Source organism: Saccostrea echinata, unplaced genomic scaffold (genome assembly GCF_033153115.1).
Source record: "Saccostrea echinata isolate AGI-Se365-2 ecotype Australia unplaced genomic scaffold, CSIRO_AGI_Sech_v1 ptg000054l, whole genome shotgun sequence".
NCBI lineage: Eukaryota > Metazoa > Mollusca > Bivalvia > Ostreida > Ostreidae > Saccostrea > Saccostrea echinata.
In genome coordinates, this window is record NW_026889803.1 from 18,485,574 (window position 1) to 18,507,313 (window position 21,740).

The 21,740-nt window shown below is 33.8% G+C and overlaps 1 protein-coding gene across 2 annotated transcripts in view; it reads right to left on the reverse strand.

Annotated features, from left to right (window-relative positions):
* Positions 1–21,740, reverse strand: part of LOC133171662 (ATP-dependent DNA helicase Q4-like) — a 153,570-nt gene that overhangs the window by 114,759 nt on the left and 17,071 nt on the right. For both annotated transcript variants that reach the window (XM_061306452.1, XM_061306451.1), the window contains exons 13-14: positions 21,376–21,532; positions 20,662–20,933 (exon numbers count right to left, since the gene is read on the reverse strand). In XM_061306452.1, the coding sequence (XP_061162436.1) occupies positions 20,662–20,933; positions 21,376–21,532 (429 nt within the window). The remainder of the gene's footprint in view (positions 1–20,661; positions 20,934–21,375; positions 21,533–21,740) is intronic.

A 21,740-nucleotide genomic window follows, 5' to 3' on the forward strand; every position in this document is an offset into this window, starting at 1 on the left:
CAAGTTTGGTCAAGGTAGGGCTTATAGATACTTGGGAATGGACCTGCTCCTAAAACTTTCACCTGGTCACTCATCTGGAAAATCTAGGTCAGATCCAGCATCCGGAGCAAGTTTGGTAGTGTCCATCCCTAGATGCATCATCCATGCAAGTTTGGTCCAGGTAGGGCTTATAGTTACTTGGGAATGGACCTGCTCCTAAAACTTTAACCTGGTCACTCATCTGGAAAATCTAGGTCAGATCCAGCATCCGAAGTAAGTGTGGTAGTGTCCATCCCTAGATGCATCATCCATGCAAGTTTGGTCAAAGTAGGGCTTATAGTTACTTGGGAATGGACCTGCTCCTAAAACTTTAACCTGGTCACTCATCTGGAAAATCTAGGTCAGATCCAGCATCCGAAGCAAGTTTAGTAGTGTCCATCCCTAGATGCATCATCCATGCAAGTTTGGTCAAGGTAGGGCTTATAGTTACTTGGGAATGGACCTGCTCCTAAAACTTTAACCTGGTCACTCATCCGGAAAATCTAGGTCAGATCCAGCATCCGAAGTAAGTGTGGCCATGTCCATCCCTAGATGCATCATCCATGCAAGTTTGGTCAAGGTAGGGCTTATAGTTACTTGGGAATGGACCTGCTCCTAAAACTTTAACCTGGTCACTCATCTGGAAAATATAGGTCAGATCCAGCATCCGAAGCAAGTTTGGTAGTGTCCATCCCTAGATGCATCATCCATGCAAGTTTGGTCAAGGTAGGGCTTATAGATACTTGGGAATGGACCTGCTCCTAAAACTTTCACCTGGTCACTCATCTGGAAAATCTAGGTCAGATCCAGCATCCGAAGCAAGTTTGGTAGTGTCCATCCCTAGATGCATCATCCATGCAAGTTTGGTCCAGGTAGGGCTTATAGTTACTTGGGAATGGACCTGCTCCTAAAACTTTAACCTGGTCACTCATCTGGAAAATCTAGGTCAGATCCAGCATCCGAAGTAAGTGTGGTAGTGTCCATCCCTAGATGCATCATCCATGCAAGTTTGGTCAAAGTAGGGCTTATAGTTACTTGGGAATGGACCTGCTCCTAAAACTTTAACCTGGTCACTCATCTGGAAAATCTAGGTCAGATCCAGCATCCGAAGCAAGTTTAGTAGTGTCCATCCCTAGATGCATCATCCATGCAAGTTTGGTCAAGGTAGGGCTTATAGTTACTTGGGAATGGACCTGCTCCTAAAACTTTAACCTGGTCACTCATCCGGAAAATCTAGGTCAGATCCAGCATCTGAAGCAAGTGTGGTAGTGTCCATCCCTAGATGCATCATCAATGCAAGTTTGATCCAGGTAGGGCTTATAGTTACTAAGGAATGGACCTGCTCCTAAAACTTTAACCTGGTCACTCATCTGGAAAATCTAGGTCAGATCCAGCATCCGAAGCAAGTTTGGTAGTGTCCATCCCTAGATGCATCATCCATGCAAGTTTGGTCCAGGTAGGGCTTATAGTTACTTGGGAATGGGACTTGCTCCTAAAACTTTAACCTGGGACGCCGACGCTAACGCCGACGCCGACACCGACGCCGACGCCGACGCCGGGGGTATAGCATAAGCTCATCTCGACTTCGTCGAGGTGAGCTAAAAATGTGTAAAGGACATGTAAATAATGATAATCCAAGAAATCTGCATAATTTTCTACCCAGAATTGAACAGAAATCGCAGAATTATGACTCCATGGAAAAAGTATGTTTACTGAACTTTCTTTGAAAACAAGGGTGAATTAATGCATGCAAACACAATAGAAAGGCACCAGTTTTTTTTAAATAGGGCACCTGACTAGAAAAAGGCAGGCACTAGCAGCTCCATCCTTTTAAAGCTGTATACATGTACCTGAAATACAGATTTAATTTTACAACTAGAAATCTGACCAGTCAGCTAGGGCCCCGTCAATGGGTAGAAATATAAGGGCCAGTGCAGATAAGGGAAAAATTTTACTTGATTTCAAAAATTTAAAATTATATGAAGAAGAATAAGCAACAGCAACTGTATTTATAAAATTTCAAGATAATTCCTAAATATCCAACAATCTGTGAATTGTATCCTTTCATTTACATAAGGTGGCAAAAAAACATCACATCTTATAATAACTCAATTCAATGTATATTTAAAGAAGAATGAAACATGTGCTTTCTAAAATGCCAGCCTTCAGTGAATGAAAATATCACCCAGGCTTGACCTTAACTTCAAAACAAACAGACAAAGGTGTTAATTAATCTTAAAGTGAACTTTTCAGCAATGATAGAATGTGGTTATTATCTGTCTACCTGTTAAAATTAATTTTATTCTTGAATTTACATACGGCAGAAAAAAAAGAAAAAATTAAATAAAATAATAATAAAAAAGATATCTTTATCTAACGGGTATATCTTGTTTTTAGAATTCAATAAAATTATAAATCATTGTGTATTTTACCAAAATAAAGTATGAACATTATTTAAATCCATATTTCAGAGAATGTAAACATCATTCAGAATTGATCTTCACTTCAAAACAAACCTCATTTGCAGACAGAGGTGTTAATTAATCTCAATGTGACAGATAAAGATAAATGCTCTGGATTTTCTTCAAGAGGAAAGTTAATTTATCCCAAGAAACTCATTGCAGCTTTCATAGTTTACAATAGGAACATTCTCAGCAGTTATCTCTCTTTGCCCACTCATTTTTATATAAAATTAAGGAATCTACCCCCAACACCCTAGCTCAAAACCAGATGACATAGAAAACCAAGCTTAGCATTAAAATATGTCTATTCAACCAACATACCAAAGTTGAACTTAATTGATCAACCCTAAACAGAAAATTTGTGGATGGAAGAATGACAGTCGGACAGACAGACAGAGTGATTACTATAGGGCACCCGCAAATCCTTGCGGGGCCCTAATTACTGATTTTCTACAACACAGTAGGGCTGTCCTGAGTACCAGAAATAACCGAGAACCGCGGTCCAAGTTGTTTGGTTCGGTTTCAGTTCCATTTTCCTGATTTCGGTTCGGGTCTGATTTATATATTAGAGTCTGTTCAATATAAAAAATGGCGGTGAAATCAAAGGAATGATGACGATAACAGTGATAAATAAACATCACAACTGAAATCTACTTCATTCCATGACAAAACACTTGTCAAGGAAGTATTAGATAATTATCAAAACGAGCAGGAATGGTCAGGTTGTGGCTAATAGTAGGCCAAGTAGTTCTACACACCGATGTCTAGACGTTCGCATGGTTAAGACTTGTTTCAATGTAAATTTAATGTAACAAATAAAGATTTTTCAAGTTATATTCATGAAATTAAGGTTTAAAATAGATGTAAATAACCGAACCGAAAAAACCCGAAACCGAACCGAAAATTTACAGAACCGACCTGAAAAATTTTGAATCATGACAGCCCTAAAATACAAATCATTAATATTTACCTATATACATGTACCTAAAATTCACTTGAATTCACTTTTGTGCTCCAAAAATCAGATCTTATTTTCATGGCAAAATTGGATACACATTTGATATTAGCCAATCTGTGAAAGCCTTTATCTTGATCCAGATTATGGTTCCTCTTGATCAGACTCATTAAAGAGCTTCTCACCATAGGACTCTGGGAATAATTATCTTGAAACTTACTGGTTTTGTTCTGAATGATAAATGTTAAAGAAAAACCAATACCACTGATTTTGAAAACAATACTTTTTAACAATCTTCATCAAAGCATGTACTCCATAATTTTGCACCCTACCAGATCAGTAGTTTTTGTCATAACATATATCATTCTGCAATTTCAGTTCCCCAGTAGATTTTTAGATAGGATTTACACTTCCTGGGCATTGATGTGGATGCAGAAATACTGTCAAATTGGTGTTAAACAGGAAATTTTCAATCAATATAAATTATAGTGATGGATGAATTTTTTTTCTAGAGCCCTCAAAAGATCATAAGGCCATACGAATTTCTAATATAGTTCGTCGGATTCACCGCTTCTATTTACAACAAATCCAGATTATAATATTATAAAAAAAAATCCGCACGCGCTTCCAAAAATATCCGTATACAATTTTTTTTTTTTTGACTTTTTACACAAAACGCACAAAAGACTTGGAAACTTGTTTGACAGAAGCGCAGGATTTAGAATGTTTGTAACAGTTTGTGAAGTTTTGCACGATGCCTGTGTAACTGTTCGTATGTACCAGGGGTGAGCAATTAGCATCTCCCGACGCCCGGGGCTACCATTTTTGCGGGTCGGGCTAGTGGTTTTCTGCAAGGAGGAAGCCCGTCGGGCTAGTAAAAAATTTAACTACACACGCAATACATGACAAGCACAATCAGTATTTTCCAATCTAATTAAAATTAGATGTTCCGAATCCGCTACCGCTTCTCAAACATATAACAACATCCCATTCGGGGTCACGTCAGAGCGACCTTTCGATTACCCAATGAAATCGCCACCGTCGAAATCTTGGCTTATAGTTCGGATGCGATTCTTTTTTTACTGCCAAACCTAAACGCCCGAGGGGTTTCGTAGTAAACAAAATATGCATGGTAAAGACCGTGCTATATATGAATTTGACGTGCGGGATATATAGTAGTTTGTGCATTTTCGTTTGCGTTATTCAGGTAAGAATGCCAGACTGGTGGACTATAGTTCAATTTATACCAAAATTACTTTAATTCATTGTAAGACAGTCTACTGAGCATCAATAATGTAAAGAAGTAGCCGTGGAACTAATTTTCGAATTGTATACAGAAGGTTGAATCTGATTGGCCAAAATTTTTATGTTTATTCATAATCGAAAGGTTGCTCTGATGTGACCCCGAATGGGATGTTGTTAGATGTTTGAGAAGCGGTAGCGGATTCGGAACATCTAATTTTAATTAGATTGGGTATTTTCACTCATTTTTTTGCTATAAAATTCCCAACCAGTTAAAATTTTCCAGACAACATGCTCCGACTGTCAATAAATCTCCATAATCTTATCTGTTTTACAGTTCTATCTGACTATTTACTTCCAAAAACGATCGTTTTTTCCTAATCCGAATTTCCTCTATTCCTCCATTTATGGTAAATACATGCAGATATCTCATTAAATTATTTACGATCACTCAATCAACTGAAAAATAAGTGTTTTGCATAAAATATATTTCTAGTGTATTTAATGATTTAAGATGAAAACAAAATGAATTTAATTTCATTCTAAATGAGCTAGTGCAATGATCAGAAAAAGGAAAGATAATTTATTTAAATTCATTTTAATTTTCTTTCATAATAATTTATACATGATTTATATTGATAGTGAGAACTTTTAACTTTAATTTTAAAAAGAATGACATCAGTACCCTGACTTTTGCAGCAATTAATTTCTTCTCAACATTAATTAGTATTTATTTTAATTTTTGCCCCTCTATTTGGGCTAGTTACTTTTTACTTGGGGCTAGTAACTTTGATTGACTTACTTGAATTTTTTTATTGCACACCCCTGTGTACTATAGTTAAAAACAATGGGTACAAAGTAGTTCCATACACAGCAATAGAAATGGGCGCATAGGAGACGTTTGAAGCTTTCTTTGATGAAACAATAAAGAGAATATCATCAACATATGAAAAATACACACAAGGTTAAGTAAATATTGACCATATTTGTTCAATAAAAATTAAAGAAAATTCAAGAAGCGATGCAATTGTGATTTTGAAACCTGACATGACCTTAACAATTTGCAAAGAATTAAACAGAAAATTTGTAGAAATGAAACTACGTCTAAATTGCAATGTTACGAGAAACAAAAGAAAGACGCGTTTTCACATCTTATGAGTGCATAGAAAACGTTTTCTCTCCCAGAAAAAAATAATAGGAAAAAGGGGAGAACTTAGAAAATTTTGCCACCTATATTAATTATATTCGCTCGCCTCATAATTTTGAAACCCGAAATGAAAAATAATATTTGTAAAATTATTTCGCTCGCTCGCCTCACTTTTTATTTTTGAAAATCCGAAGAACTATTTTACAAATTGGTGTGGCCTAATGCAGAATTTTACAGTGTATCATTCTGTGAAAAATAAAGTAAAATTGTTTATACAATGTATTTATCTCTTTCACACTACAAGTGAGACTTTCTCCTAAAATGAAGTTGAACCAAAATAAACTGTCTGGATACCCTTGAATTATTACTTTCCATAGTAAAAATTGACTTTGGATGCAGAACAAAAATTTCTGGATTGTTAAAAAAACATGACAATCATGTTCTGGAAGGTGAAGCATCCAGATTAATGGCCTAGCTGTGTCTGGAGTAATTTGGCGTCATTGAATCCCATTTTGGAACAAGTGGAAGTAGCCATGTCATCTACCTACAGCATGTATTGACATGCTTTTTCTCATATTTTGGGCTTGTATCTGCTGTGCTCAATGTATTTCTTATTTTTATGAGAGTTTTGAGATCCAACTTTTGCTCTACCTAGATACTTCCTGTGTGCAAGACAAAAAATTAATTTTAAAGGGTTTTTATCACGTATCTAAATTTCTTTAAAATGAAACACTATTATATTCTTGAAACATATAATTATCGTTTAATTATGAAATAATGTTGAAAACGGCCATAATTAGATGATAAAACGAACGTAAAATAGGGTCCTCGAAGTACAAATCTCCACTAATTAGATAGGGGTCACGTGGTACTGAAACGTCATAGGCGTCAATGGTCAATAGAACTCGTAAAGCTTATCGTAAGAAAAAATATATTGAATGGATTTTTATGCTAAATAAATAGGATACACAATATGGCCGGTAGAAATTTTGACATCGGCTATATTCCTTTGGTTATGGACAGTCAATCTTCTATGTATGAACGTCTAACTTTGAGAAATAAGCAGAAAATATGCCAACAATTGGAGAGGTCACTGAAGACAAAGCCGTTGACAACTCAGGACTTCGACTTAATAGAACGAATTACTAAAGTTTAACCTCGTAAACATTTATGAATATGGGGATTTTAAATTCTCCTTCATTATTATTTTAATGAATTAATATATCGATAAATCCTGTATATATATCTTCTATCTGTTCCAGCACTGAATATCATGTACTTGAAATGACACTTCTTCAATGGTGCCATACGCCATTAGGAAATTCACAACATTCCTACTAGATTCTCTGCGACTTTTAAAAAATGCGTGTTTGTCATTTATTATTTTTTTTAAAAGGTATCTTTCCTAAAAATATTTTATAGGACAGAAAAAATCTGTGATTGATCGGGCATAAACGATTGTTCTGAATGGAGATAAACGCAATTGCATTTGCAGAAAAAGGTCCCCCTTTCATCTCTCGATCAAGTCCAGAAAATGTGGAAAAAAATTTCTTCCCAAAACCTTTCTTGTGCACATTTGTGCACCATAAAGCTTTAAATTATACCTTACTAGCTGTCAATTATCCAATTATCTCTTAATTATTTTCTAACAGGTTTAATAGACACAACAAATGAGCCCTTTTGTATACACAATAAGTACTTCGCTTGACTAGGATTGACACCTATGACATCAGAGCAATGGCGCATAACATCGGCGATCAAAATATGCATATTGAGAAATTCAAACTTTGAATCGCTGAAACATCAAAAATATTAATTTTCTAGCAAAGATTTTTAAATATATGATTTTAATAGCATGTAAACCTTGTCATATCAAAAAATTTTGAGAAGTGATAAAAACCCTTTAATCAGATATTTCAACTTCATCAAAAAAGAGGAAATAATTGACAGCCAATCAGAGATATATTTACCAAATGTCATTAATACTTTATGTAAATCAATCACCCTGATCCCTATTCTTAGAAAAACAAGAGGCCCATGGGCCTTGAATCGCTCTTCTGATAAACTGTACAACCTATCACTTCTATTTGAAGCCTCGAAGTATCCTGTATATTTACATAAACCCTTGAAATTCCAATTCACACTCTGAGAACCCAAGATGATTCTAAGCCAATTAGTACCTGAGAGTTGGTCATGGTGACCTACTTATCACTTGTCATTCTCTGAGGACCCATCAACTAAGTTTGATGATTCTAAGCCAATTAATACCTAAAATATTTTTTAAAATTATAATCATAAAATTTTATAAGTAGGTCAAAGTGACCTACTTTTCAATTGTTTTACTCCAAGGACCCAAGATGCATCAACTGACAAAGTTTGATGATTCTAAGCCAATTAGTACCTGTAATATTTAATTAAAGCCATAAATTTTCAAAAGTAGGTCACCGTGACCTACTTTTCAGTTGCTGTACTCCAAGGACCAAAGATACATCGACTGACAAAGTTTGATGATTCTAGCCAATAAGTACCCAAAATATTTAATTACAGCCATAAATTTTCAAAAGTAGGTCACAGTGACCTACTTTTCAGTCAACCTACTCCGAGGACCAAAGATGCATCAACTGACAAATTTTGACGATTCTAAGCCAAATAATTCCTGAAAATATTAAATACAGCCATAAAATTTCAAAAGTAGGTCACCGTGACCTACTTTTCAGTTGTTGTACTCTGAGGACCCAAGACGCATCAACTGACAAAGTTTAATGATTCTAAGCCAATTAGTACCCGAAATATTTGATTAAAGCCATAAATTTTCAAAAGTAGGTCACCGTGACCTACTTTTCAGTTGTTGTACTCCGAGGACTCATGACGCATAAACTGACAAAGTTTTATGATTCTAAGCCATTTAGTACCCGAGATATTTTATTAAAGCCATAAATTTTCAGAAAGTAGGTCACCGTGACCTACTTTTTAGTCGACCTACTCCGAAGACCCATGACGCATCAACTGACAAAGTTTGATGATTCTAAGCCAATTAGTACCCGAAATATTTGATTAAAGCCATAAATTTTCAAAAGTAGGTCACCGTGACTTACTTTTCAGTTGTTGTACTCCGAGGACCCATGACGCATAAACTGACGAAGTTTTATGATTCTAAGCCATTTATTACCCAAAATATTTTATTAAAGCCATAAATTTTCAGAAAGTAGGTCAGGGTGACCTACTTTTTAGTCGACCTACTCCGAAGACCCATGACGCATCAACTGACAAAGTTTGATGATTCTAAGCCAATTAGTACCCGAAATATTTTATTAAAGCCATAAATTTTCAAAAGTAGGTCACGGTGACCTACTTTTTAGTTGATCTACTCTGAAGACCCAAGATGCATCAACTGACAAAGTTTGATGATTCTAAGCCAATTAGTACCCGGTATATTTAATTAACGCCATAAATTTTCAAAAGTAGGTCACTGTGACCTACTTTTTAGTCGACCTACTCCGAAGACCCAAGATGCATCAACTGACAAAGTTTGATGATTCTAAGCCAATAAGTACCCAAAATATTTAATTACAGTCATATAAATTGAAAAGTAGGTCACGGTGACCTACTTTTCAGTTGACCTTTTTTGAGGACCCAAGATGCATCAACTTACAAAGTTTTATGATCATAGGACTTAAAATGTCCAAATTATGCCTCTAAAACGCTTTGAAATCGAATGCCTGCAAAGTTCAAAAAGTAGGTCACTGTGACCTACTTTTTAATAAATATGTTTTATGGCCCCAAGAGGCATCATCTTACAAGATTTAATGATTCTAAGCCTCCCCGTATTCGAATTAATGACCTTAATTGTTTTAAAAAAGATTAGCCATAAAATTCAACAAGTAGGTCAAGGTGACCTACTTTTTAAGTGACGTACTTTGACGACCCAAGATGCATCAACTGACAAAGTTTGATGATCATAGGCCTTAAATTGTTCAAAATATGCCTCTAAATCATTATGAAAAAGAATGGCCGCAAAATTTGAAAAGTAGGTCACCGTGACCTACTTTTGAGTCAACATGATATGAGGTCCTTAGATGCACCAACTGAAAAGATTTGATGATCCTAGTCCTTATAGTAAGCAAAATATCAACATTTTAATAAAATGTAATTTTTGGTCAACTTTGAAGTGACCTTGAGACCACGCCCTTTGCCCCAGGGTAAATCCCCGTGCAAATTTTAATCTACAACATATCCTCATCCTTTTGTGTAAGTTTGGTGATAATCTGCCCAGTGGTTCTTGAGAAGAAGATTTTTTAGCAACCAGTACTTTTGTTTCTATTTTCCTAATTATCTCCCCTTGTTAAAGGGTCACAACCCCAGTTTTAGTATAAAAGGGAGCCCTTGGGCCAAGGATACCCTGTGACAAATTTGACAATAATTGGCCAAGGGGTTCTTGAGTTATGGCCCATATTCTAAAAAGTTTACGCACACCGCACACCGCACAAATGGCCATAGCATTAGCTCTTTGAGCCTTTGGCTCAGAAGAGCTAAAAATCTAATTAATAATTTAAAGTTTGCAAGAATTTATTTACATTGTATTAATATTATTATTATTTTTTAATCAAATACCGTTTCTTGAGGACACACAATTTTATAAGACATACATTAAGCATATTTAATACTGTAGATGCATCTTGCAAATAAAAAAAAAAAGGAAGAGTGATATATTTAAGTTGCTTAATAAAATTTTAATCTACACTAGATGAAATTCAGTGAATGTTGAAAACAATGTGCACAGTATGTTTTTTTTATCAGTTATCACAACTTATTTCTCACATATCACTTAAATCAGTTTTTGATTGAACAGTTCATGAATGACATGTTATGAAATAATCAAACCACTGCTTATTGTCAGTTACATTAAAAATTGCCAGTAACTTAGATCCACCAACTGTAACCACCACCATACTCTCTTTTTTGTTATTTTATGGCTGTTTATCAAAACTGAAAGTTGACTTTTAATTAAATTTATGATAATTACTATGCGAGTGAAATCTAAATATAGTTTACGGACTTCACTTCATATCTAGTTTAATATTAGAGGAGTATAAGTATGAACTCTGGTGCAGGCGTTTTGAAGTTTATTTGCAAAATTTATGAATTTTGTAAGTATAGATGAGGCCAACTTTAAAATTATGTTTCTTTGCCTTCTCCCAAATCAGGATGAAAAGAATGGGTTGGTAGGTAGGTATAAAAAATTTTTTCCTCCTCAGAAAATTTCAACATCAATGCTGAATTTACAAATCTATTTTCTAAATGCATAAAAAAATATTTGTTTCCTGGAGATTACAAAAAAAAGTTTTGAGTCTGACCATTCTGAGTCAGTTGGGAGAGGGCAACCGAACATTTTTTTAAAGATGGCCTGATGGTCAATATAATTTTAATTTACAACCCCTTGTAAATTGCTTAAAAGTTTAGCTACCCGGTAAAAATTTAAAGTATTTTTTTTAAAACTATTAATGCTCAAATGAAATACTGTATAACAGGTTTCTTCAGCTTGTGTAAAAATTTGGTGTTTTGTTTGCTCAAAGGTATGCCAATAAATTTGGAGAACACTGGGTTCTATAAAGTTGCAAACAAGTAATAACTCTTGGGAAATATGGCAGGTACCTTATGTTAAAAATAAACTAATATACTCAATTATGTACATCTTTATATGACATAATTTTCTTTAAGTCCAAAAAACATTTAATGTTAGTGTTAAAAGCACAACCACATTACATTCACGAAGTACCGGGGGTACTCTTGAGGATTATAAAATCAAACCCCCGTCCTCTCTTGATCAAGTTAATGAACTGACTTTTTGGCTTTATTTAAGATATTTTTAAAAATTTCATGATCTGCATCAGTTGCACAGATACCCATGCTGGGAAAAACTGATTTGTAGTTTTCATAACGTCAAACCATACTAGTTTACTATTCATAAAAGTGTTCAATTGACTAACATCAAATATGAAACATAATGCTCAAAATTGTGATCCTCACACATCTACATCATAAACAGTGTTACCTAACCAGGTGAATAACCTCTACAGATTCTCTTGTCTGACATGACCATATAACAGAGACAACTTCCATCAAATGCATGCTGGGCTGCCACAACATCCTGTCACCAGCAGTCAATAATGACAAGAAGGATAAGGAGCTTACTTTTTTCCCATTTTCTGTGCATTTCTTCTCTGATTTATTGATATCATCTAATTTGCAGTGTTAACTATTAAACATTAAAATGGACTTTATTTCAAGAACAAGGTCTCAACTATTATTGGACATTACCAGAAGTCTGTGATGAAACTGACACTCTATAATTATAATGGACTGCAAGGGGGGGGGGGGGGGGGTTGTTGTTACATGCTGTTTCATGGCTTTTAATGTATCTCATTTGATTTGCTTTAAAAATTTGCACAGCGCTTCCTCAATCAAATCAAACAGACTATTAGAAGATCAAGATGACAGAAGACTTGACTTGAACATTAGAAACAGCAGTGTAACACTGCTTACTACCAGTAAATGCAAAGTCTAAAAGATGTGTTTGATAAACACATATGCCTGAGAGGAACCATTTCAATCTAATGATAAACAGATTGACTTCAATGAACTTTTCTGCTAGTAACCTTAAACTTCCCCAAATGACCTTGAATCAACGTCCAAGTAACCAGGGATGAGGTCAATAACATTGCAAAGTAATTGATTAAATCATAATTACTTCATCTTCATTACTTCATCTTTTTCTTCAATTAAATTAGAATTAAATCACAGAGTTTTTAAGTCATGTTATTAATAAAATTACAATTACTTTGTGAAAGTAATAAATTAAATCAAAAATTACTTTTTTAATTTAATGCAAATTTTTATGATTCTTTATAAATGAATCTAGAACACGGCTGAAAACCAACAACCTATATGGGCTTACTATATATACATTGGAATTAGAATAGAACTTATAAATTAATGTAATTTGGGTATATTGTGTATAGTATTGGGATACTATCTTGGATCAGAATCATCAGTTTTACTGCTTTTAATATTGCATGTTTCCTCAACCTTCATTTAACATGTAGAGCAATTGTATATACTTTTAATTAATTTGATACCTTAGAATTTAATAAATTCAGTGTTCATGTCTTGTAATTGCTTTAATTCCATCTGTACTACTAGTTCTTACCTATCTGGGTTATTGAACTGGTATGTATATGTAGTGCTTGTATTATTTGAGTTAAAAATATTCACAATTACATTACTTTTGCAATGGTCTAAATTCAAAGTTTTTAAACAGTAGGGCTTCATATCTGTACTCCCTTTGATTTCATTTATATATTAACATCAACTCAGAATGCATCCACAATATCATATTACAAAGTGTCTATGAAAAGGTTCTTCCTAACTCTATATACCACATGCATTGACTAGAAATAAAATAATGTATGAAGTATAAATTACTAAATGCATGTAGCTCAAATTCATTGAATGAAATGGAAATCAATGAGAATAAAACCAATCCCATTAAAACAAAGTGATCCTTTTTCAACATGTTCAACTCTTTTGCACATGGTCACAATTTTTGTCTGTTTCACTTTCGCCAACCTCCTCAATTAATTTCATCCAAACTTACATTTGATAGTGTCTCTATTGATTAACTTCAAAATCAATGCTCAAGAAATTCAAAGGCTCAATTATGAACTATAAATCTATTGCTAATTTTAGCTTCAAGTGCTGCTCATGTACAACAAGTTTCCTAACTCTGCCAAATCATGTATACAATGCATTCTCCATGTCAATGAAATCATCACACAGAAAACGTTTTCTATTCTGGCTAATTCTCACAAAATGACGTTACTTTCAAAACTCATTTGTTTTTCAAAATTGTCCTAGATGTGTTGGACTCTAATCTGTAGTCCTTTGTCATTTTACTTTGTTGTTTTTCAACCTCATTTATTAATTCTACTTTTGTTTCTAACAAAATGACCTTTTATATTACCTTCTTAGAAGTCATTGCAATAAAAACAAATATAATGCAACAAAAATTAACAATATACCCTTTTGAACCATATTTTAGAACAATTGACTCAAATCCTTACTTAGGACTACAAATATCTAACAACCTTAGCCATTGACAAACAAGTTGATGAAACAAGGATATCAACAGTCTCGTTTGAAGTCATCTCTTCACAAGGTTTTTCGGTCAATACAATGGCCTTGTCAGCACATACAACCTGTCAATGAGTCAAATGCTGACTGATGTTTTTCATACTGATTGTTAGGCCATTATTTATACACTGAACTGTCTACGGATATTTCCGGTTTTTGTTTCCTGATCATGACAACGAGCACACGGTGGGTGTGACCAGTCAGCAGGGGATGCTCACTCCTCCATGGCACCTGATCCCACCTCTAAATTTTGAGGTCCATGTTTGCTCTGCTCCAAATTCGTATCGTTTCATTGGACTTTCGAGATTGAATACTGTTCGTTATCTTCATATTTCATGGAAAGAATACATAACATCACAAAGTCAGTGCCACTTTAGGCATCTACAGCACTGCCCAATAAAAAGCAGAAACATTGACAAATCAGTTTGAAAATACCAGGTTTACAAGTTCAAATTGTACAAATAAATATAACTAAGTTTGATAAAACATTATGAATAGTTTCAGAGATATAATTCCATTATACCCCCTTTATTGTTATTTGAAGGGGTAAAAAAATCACCTCACTATAAGCGGTAATATCTTATCTCACTATACCTTCACTGCATTTTAATTGTATTTTATACATAAGACTTTCAACTATACATAATTGCACCAATTAATAATAATTAAGTATAATTATGTTCCCAATTAATGATACACAAAAGCTCTATGTAAAAAGCCAAAGCTATTGCCTTGCAAGCTCAAACCAGAAAATTGTACACTAATTACGGCACATCAAGATCACAGAACAGTCACTTCAAATACACCACTGAAAAGTAATCCCATCTCACAGCAATCACATTTCTCTTTCTGGGAAAAAGAAATACTGAATGCCTTATCAAGAAGATCATGCAACAGATTCTTCTATTATAATACAAGGTTCGTCCTCAGTAAGCATTAACCCTAATACTTTTATGCAAGATTGCAACAGAAATCCATCATAAATCCAAGCAAAAAAACCTCAACATCAATTAATTTAATCTCATTTTGTATTAGTGCTTAATGTTTCTCCCCATATTAAAGCTTTGTTAGCCATCATAAACACATGCTTTTAAAGCAAATATTGCTAAAATCATTTCTTGTTTGTTTTTTTTATCCCCCAGCATCGAAGATTTAGTTTTTGCACTGTCCGTCTGTCTGTTTGTCTGCAGAAACTTTAACCTTGCCCATAACTTTTGATTGGTTGGAGCTATGGCTTTCATATTTCACATGCGTATTCCTTGTGACAAGATCTTTCCTTGGGTACCAACATATTTGACCTTTTGACCTTGGAGTTTGACCCAGTTTTGCAAAATTTTACCAAACTTTAACCTTGACCATAACTTTTGAACGGTTGGTGCTAGGGCTTTCAAACTTCACGTGTACTCCTTGTGACAAGACCTTCCCTTGGATACTAACAACTTTGACCCTTTGACCTTGACCTAGGAGTTTGACCTACTTTGAAAAAACTTTAACCTTGGCCGTAACACGTGAATGGTTGGTGCTAGGGTTCTCGAATTTAAAATGTCTATTCCTTGTGACAAGACCTTCCTTTGGATACCAACCACTATGACCTTTTGATCTTGACCTAGGAGTTTGACCTACTTTTGAAAATCTTTAACCTTCGCTATAACTTTTGAACGGTTGGTGGAGCTTTCATACTTTACTTATGTAATCATTGAGAAAAAGCCTTCCTTTGGATACCAACCACTTTGACCTTTTGTCCTTGACCTACGAGTTTGACCTTCTTTTGAAAAACTTTAACCTTGGCCATAACTTTTAAAATGGTTGGTGCTAGGGCTTTCATACTTCACATATGTAATCCTTGTGACAAGACCTTTCTTTGGATACCAACAACGTTGACCCTTTGACCTTGACCTTGGAGTTTGACCTACTTTTGAAAAACTTTAACCTTGGCCATAACTTTTAAACATTTGGTGCTAGGGCTTTCATACTTCACATGTTCATTTCTTGTGACAAGACTTTCCTTTGGATACCAACAATTTTGGCATTGACCTTGACCTTGGAGTTTGACCTACTTGTAAAAAACTTTAACCTTGGCCATAACATGTGAACATTTGGTTCTAGGGCTTTCACATTTCAAGAACATGTGTATCACTTGTGACAAGACCTTCCCTTGGGGCCCCATTTGACCTTGGCCTTGATGTTTTACTTATTTTTAAAAAAACTTTAACCTTCGCCATAACTTTTGAATAGTTGGTGCTAGGGCTTTCAAATTTTACAGGTATATTTCTCGAGGCATTTGAGAAACCTTAACCTTCGCCATAAGCTGCCATACGGGGGGCATCACTGTTTCACAAACACATCTTTTTTTTTTTTTTTTAAAACAGCATTATGACCATATCTAACCAAAAGTCTGTGACTATAGCTCTTTGGGAAATGAAAGAAAATAGTAGCACATGGAATTGAACTGGCCTTTTTATTTTCAATTTTATATTTATAGAATATGTGCCTGAATTCTAATGTTTTTCCAAATTTGAACCATTAAGTTTTGTTGTAATCAAATCAATACTGTAAGAGAAATAGCATTTTAAAGAGTTTTATTTATTACATTTTCAACAGTGAAATACGGTTATTTATTGCATAAAGGAGAAATTCTGTCACAGTGTGACAGAATATCAGAAGTGCAGCAAATCTCTCTCGTTTCCTTCCTTTCATGAAGAATGTAGTAAAAAATACTCTCTGGTCAATAATGAAATAGAGAGAGTAAATAAATCATCCTGACTAAAACTGGGAAAGTTTCTCATATATATATATATATATATATATATATATATATATATATATATATATATATATATATATATATATATATATATATATAAATAATATATATTGTAGAAATCTATGTTTACAAAGTTTTCAATCTCACAATCACTAAGTTATGATTTCTCAACTGCTCAATTATGTCATCACAGCCTATGCCAATATGCTAAGAAAAGACAAAGGTGTAAGGGAAATTAAATAAATGCAAGAAACAGAAAATTCAATATTCACACTATTGAAAATATCAAAAAATCCTGTTCCACTCATGAAATAAATTCCATATCCAACTACAAATCATTGAATATCCTATATTTATAGTTTCAACTCATGACTCTACAAAAACTAACTTAATAAGTGAACCATAAAAAATTATTGTGCATCAGTACCATTAATCTTTGCAGCATTTTACTTTACATTTATCATTATTCTTCATTTCTGATAAATCAAAAAAAATATGCTCTTGCACTGGAGCTATCTTGCTGATGTTCTCTGTTTCTTCCAAGTAGTATCGATAATATGATGTCATAATGTATATACTGGCTATAATATGTCATGTAATAAGTATTATTTAGAAGGTGAGTTTAATCCTCTGTATAACATACAGAATTATGTATCATAGTGTAGTTTTACTTGCATGTTGAAGTTTTATTGATACTGCATTATTGATACTGTACAAAGTCCATTGGAGGAATAAAATGCTTCTTATATCACTCTGTGTTAAGCCTCTACAATTTGAGAATTTCCAATAAGATTTGCCTTTGATGTCTAATGGATAATTAAAGTTTTCATCTTATCATGTATTTGATCAGGATATTAATTGGGAAAAAAAGTAGAATTACAATCATCAATCAATGAATAAATTTTAATTAACAATCCTTCCAAAATTAACATTGACTGTAGATATATAAACTAGTATTAACTTAAAGATGAAATTTAATAATTCACCTGACAAGATCTTATCTCAACATCAAATATTGGCTTATTTAATAACATTGATTGTACAAGGTCTGGTTAGGCTTATTGATCAGGATCCGGTTGCACGAACATTAGTTGAATTAACTTCCAGTTAGAGTCGTAACTAGCTGTTAAATTATTAACGAGTTACGTAACCGTCAGTTAAAAATTTGTTGTTCACAAGTCTATTAAAAATGAATTAGCTAACTTCCATTTAATTGATGTCTAATAGTTAATTCTCTATTAAAATAATTCTACGAGGCATTGAGTTTTGGGAGAGGTAATTGAAAACAATCATTAAAAAAATGTCTAAAAAAAGTGGAAAAGAAAAACACACCCGCTCCCCATTTACATGCTAAAGTTAGTGGAATTGAATGATTAACCTAATTTAGTAACTTGTCTGATGTTAAAAAATTTGTGAAACGATGATCGTTTTGATAAAATACAATGACATTTATTGTATGCACAATCGGATAAAAAAGTACCTACATCTCCACTCATATGGAATGATTTCGTCTTCTTGTTCTTTGCAGATAATATCGCAACGTATGTCCACAATCTACGTACAATACAATCTTGCCTAAATCAAATTGGGATTGAATTTGTGTGTTGCTCAAGTCAGACATTTCTATTATCTCTGTATAAGTTCTTCCTACCGCGCAAACAAGTTTTGAAATGATAACAAGTCTGCGATTTTGATTTTAATTTGTTTAATTAAATATTTAATGTACCTAGGTAACCTCAGTTATATCTGTTAGTTAATTAGAAAATTAATCAAGCTTTAACTAATAGTTAACTTTTGTGCAACCGGTTTAACACGCCGTTAAATTTAACGTCGGGTTAACACAAAGTTAACAGCCAATTAAATTTTAATTAACGTTTCTCAGCTGGATCCAGAACTGTCTCCCTAGCCCTGTTTATACATCTATCTAAAATGAAGTCATCAGAATTCATAAAGTTCAGTTGATTTGTCATTACAAAATAAATGTAGAAAACTGCATAACCAAACATAGCATATTTCAATGAAAAAGATGATCTGTGTGGCTTGTTTCAACACAATACCATATGCAAAACAATGGCCAGTGTCCATTTGCAATGGATGATAATTTGTCCTTTTATTGGTGAATTCATGAAAGGATCGGTTAACATTGTGTTTCAGCAGTAATTATGATTTCTAAGCAGAATTCTAACACTGCACATCTTGAGTTAGCAGCTATATGTGTGTCATTAGTACACCAAACCCTGGCCCTCCCATTGAAAAGTCAACATTTAACATTGGTGATTAAATTCAAAATCTCTTACACTGAGCCCAAAATCTTGAAGAATAACACTACTTTTTGCTGAATGAAGAAAGATAATTCAAACAACTTATTATATTTAATAATCATAAGATAAAACGGTTTTACAATTATAGGTCTGCATGATGACTTTAAAAAATGGCGAGGGGAGACAACTGACAATTTTAACTGTGAGAAAAAAAATGATTTCAATAGGCTGAAATTCTGCTGAATAGTATTGTAGATTACATGAACTGTAGATGTTATGCATAACAATTGTTTCAAATTGGCTCTGCAGTGAAAAAAGTACACGTTTTGCATGAAAATTGGTTTAAATTACTAGTGTATGTGGGTTCACAGTGAACAAAAATGTTCAAAGTTTGGAGATACCCAGTAATCAAAACAGATGCACTATGACAAACAAAAAAACTGATAGCAAGTGAGTGAGTCAGGAAATGTAAAATCAACAAAACACACAAAAATAAGCATTGCCCTGGTAATGTCTTCAAAGATTTATTTCTGAATGACATAAATGTTGAACTACACACCAAAATGACAAAAATACAGATAACAGACATGATCCAAAGTACTTTTTACCCATCAATGCACAGAGCAAGGCATAAAAACACCAGTGATTCATTTTGGTTTGCGTCCTGCGTAAATTACGCATAAATTTTGCTCAGAACGCATTATTTCAATAAATGTGCATCCCAATGGACGCAATAAATTTATAAAAGGATATGTACTATTTTAAATTATTTCGGTATTATCTGATTCAAAACTTGACTGATTGCATCATATCCACGTGCTAAGCGATATGCATGAACGATTTTAACAGGTATAAGGTTGCCAACAACAGGTCAGATTTCACAACTGCAGTTAAAAGCATTTATCAGAAAATATTTTGAAAGTTAGATGGCATAGTTCGATTATCACTGATTATGTCTATACCGTGGAACGTTTCTGAAGCGAATACTATACCTTTGTATTTATGCTGTAACCTGTATCAAGTTTTTTTTTTCTTTTCGTTTTTTTCCTTACAAGCTAAGAAGTATAAAATTCAATTATTTTTATTTCTGACCATTGGTTATTTCTTCTTAAACTTTTTTTTTACTTCATTCTGCTTCTGTGCATTTTATGACTGATACAATGTGTGAGATCGTATGTACGATCTAAAAATAGAACCAATGTGCACAGTGGACAATATATTATTTTTATGACACAAAATCATGTACTCTTACTTGGACAATTAATAGTAAAAGTATAAATCACTCACAACTACAATAAAACATTTGCATTTTCGCGCAATACCCTTTTTTATTTCACCAGGATTTCCTCTGTGATATCTAATATACGGTACCCTTGGATTTGGACGCATTGATTTTGGCACGGGACTCATTGTTGTCATTAAGAGGGGTCCTTTGGACCCATGATAACCATTTTCAAAATGAATCACTGAAACACATTCAAGTACTTATATAAATGAGTGAGTGTAAACAAAATCTTGGGATCCAAAGAGCAATAGCTTCATTGTTTACCATTCTGACACTGTACATCTACTTCACTGCAGCTAAAATACTAAAATATGACATCTTAGAAGCTAGAACTTACCTCCGAATCCAGAAAGAGATGACAGTGTGATGTTTTCCCATCTCTACCAGCCCTGCCGATCTCTTGGACATAACCTTCCATACTCTTAGGCATATTGTAATGAATGACCCCTCGAACATCTGACTTATCTAGACCCATCCCAAATGCCACCGTGGCTACCACCACTCTCAGCCTCCCAGACATGAAGGCATTCTGGACTCGCTTTCGTTGTGCCGCAGTTAATCCTGCATGGTAACTTTCAGCATCCCAAAAGGCATAGGTTTTTGCTCTACCTAAAAGGGTTTTTAAAAGCTTAAATACAAAAAATCATGATTGAACTATTTTCTGGTGAAAAAAAAAAATTCAGAGGGGTTGAAATGCGATCAAATTTACACCTCCACATATAGCATAAAATCAGAAAAAATAGCATTTCCATGAGATAGATAAACACGTATTAAAAGTAGGAGATAACTGCAATGAAGTTGTCTTCCATGAATAAAATAAAATCCCAGCACACAAAACCAATGGCAAGTACCAATTCTTGAATGCATTGTTTTATCTGCTTTACAAATATATCTATATTTTATCTGGCATATAACAATAAAGTATTGATACAAAACATTCAGCTTAAGTTTTCTCTGGCTTGTTGCAGAAGAATTTTGATGTTTCGTAAAACAAAATGAAAGTAAATTTAGTTGTTCTCTCAAATAATAAAATATTAGGTAAATTCCTGACCCTTCTTTGGTTTCTGTTCCCAGTCTTCAGCTTTGTAATCTTTCAGACACGTTCTGATTAGTGTAGCTAGGCGATCTGTCTCCTGTCGTCTAGTGCAGTACACAATGATTGACTCACAGGAGGAAAATCTGTCCCCCTGTAGAAGTCCTATCAATGCCTGGAAAATGATTCCATATTTTAAATCTTAAATAATCCCTTGAAAAAGGTTTTTATTTTATATAATTTTAACAAGCACTATCCCTCTAAAATGTTGTTTTCATTTTCATAAATCAAAATAAGACTTCTTAAACTTTGTTTTTCCTCGAAGGTTAATAAAATAGCAGAATTCCATATGAATTTAAAAAGTATCAATGATGCTGTTGATG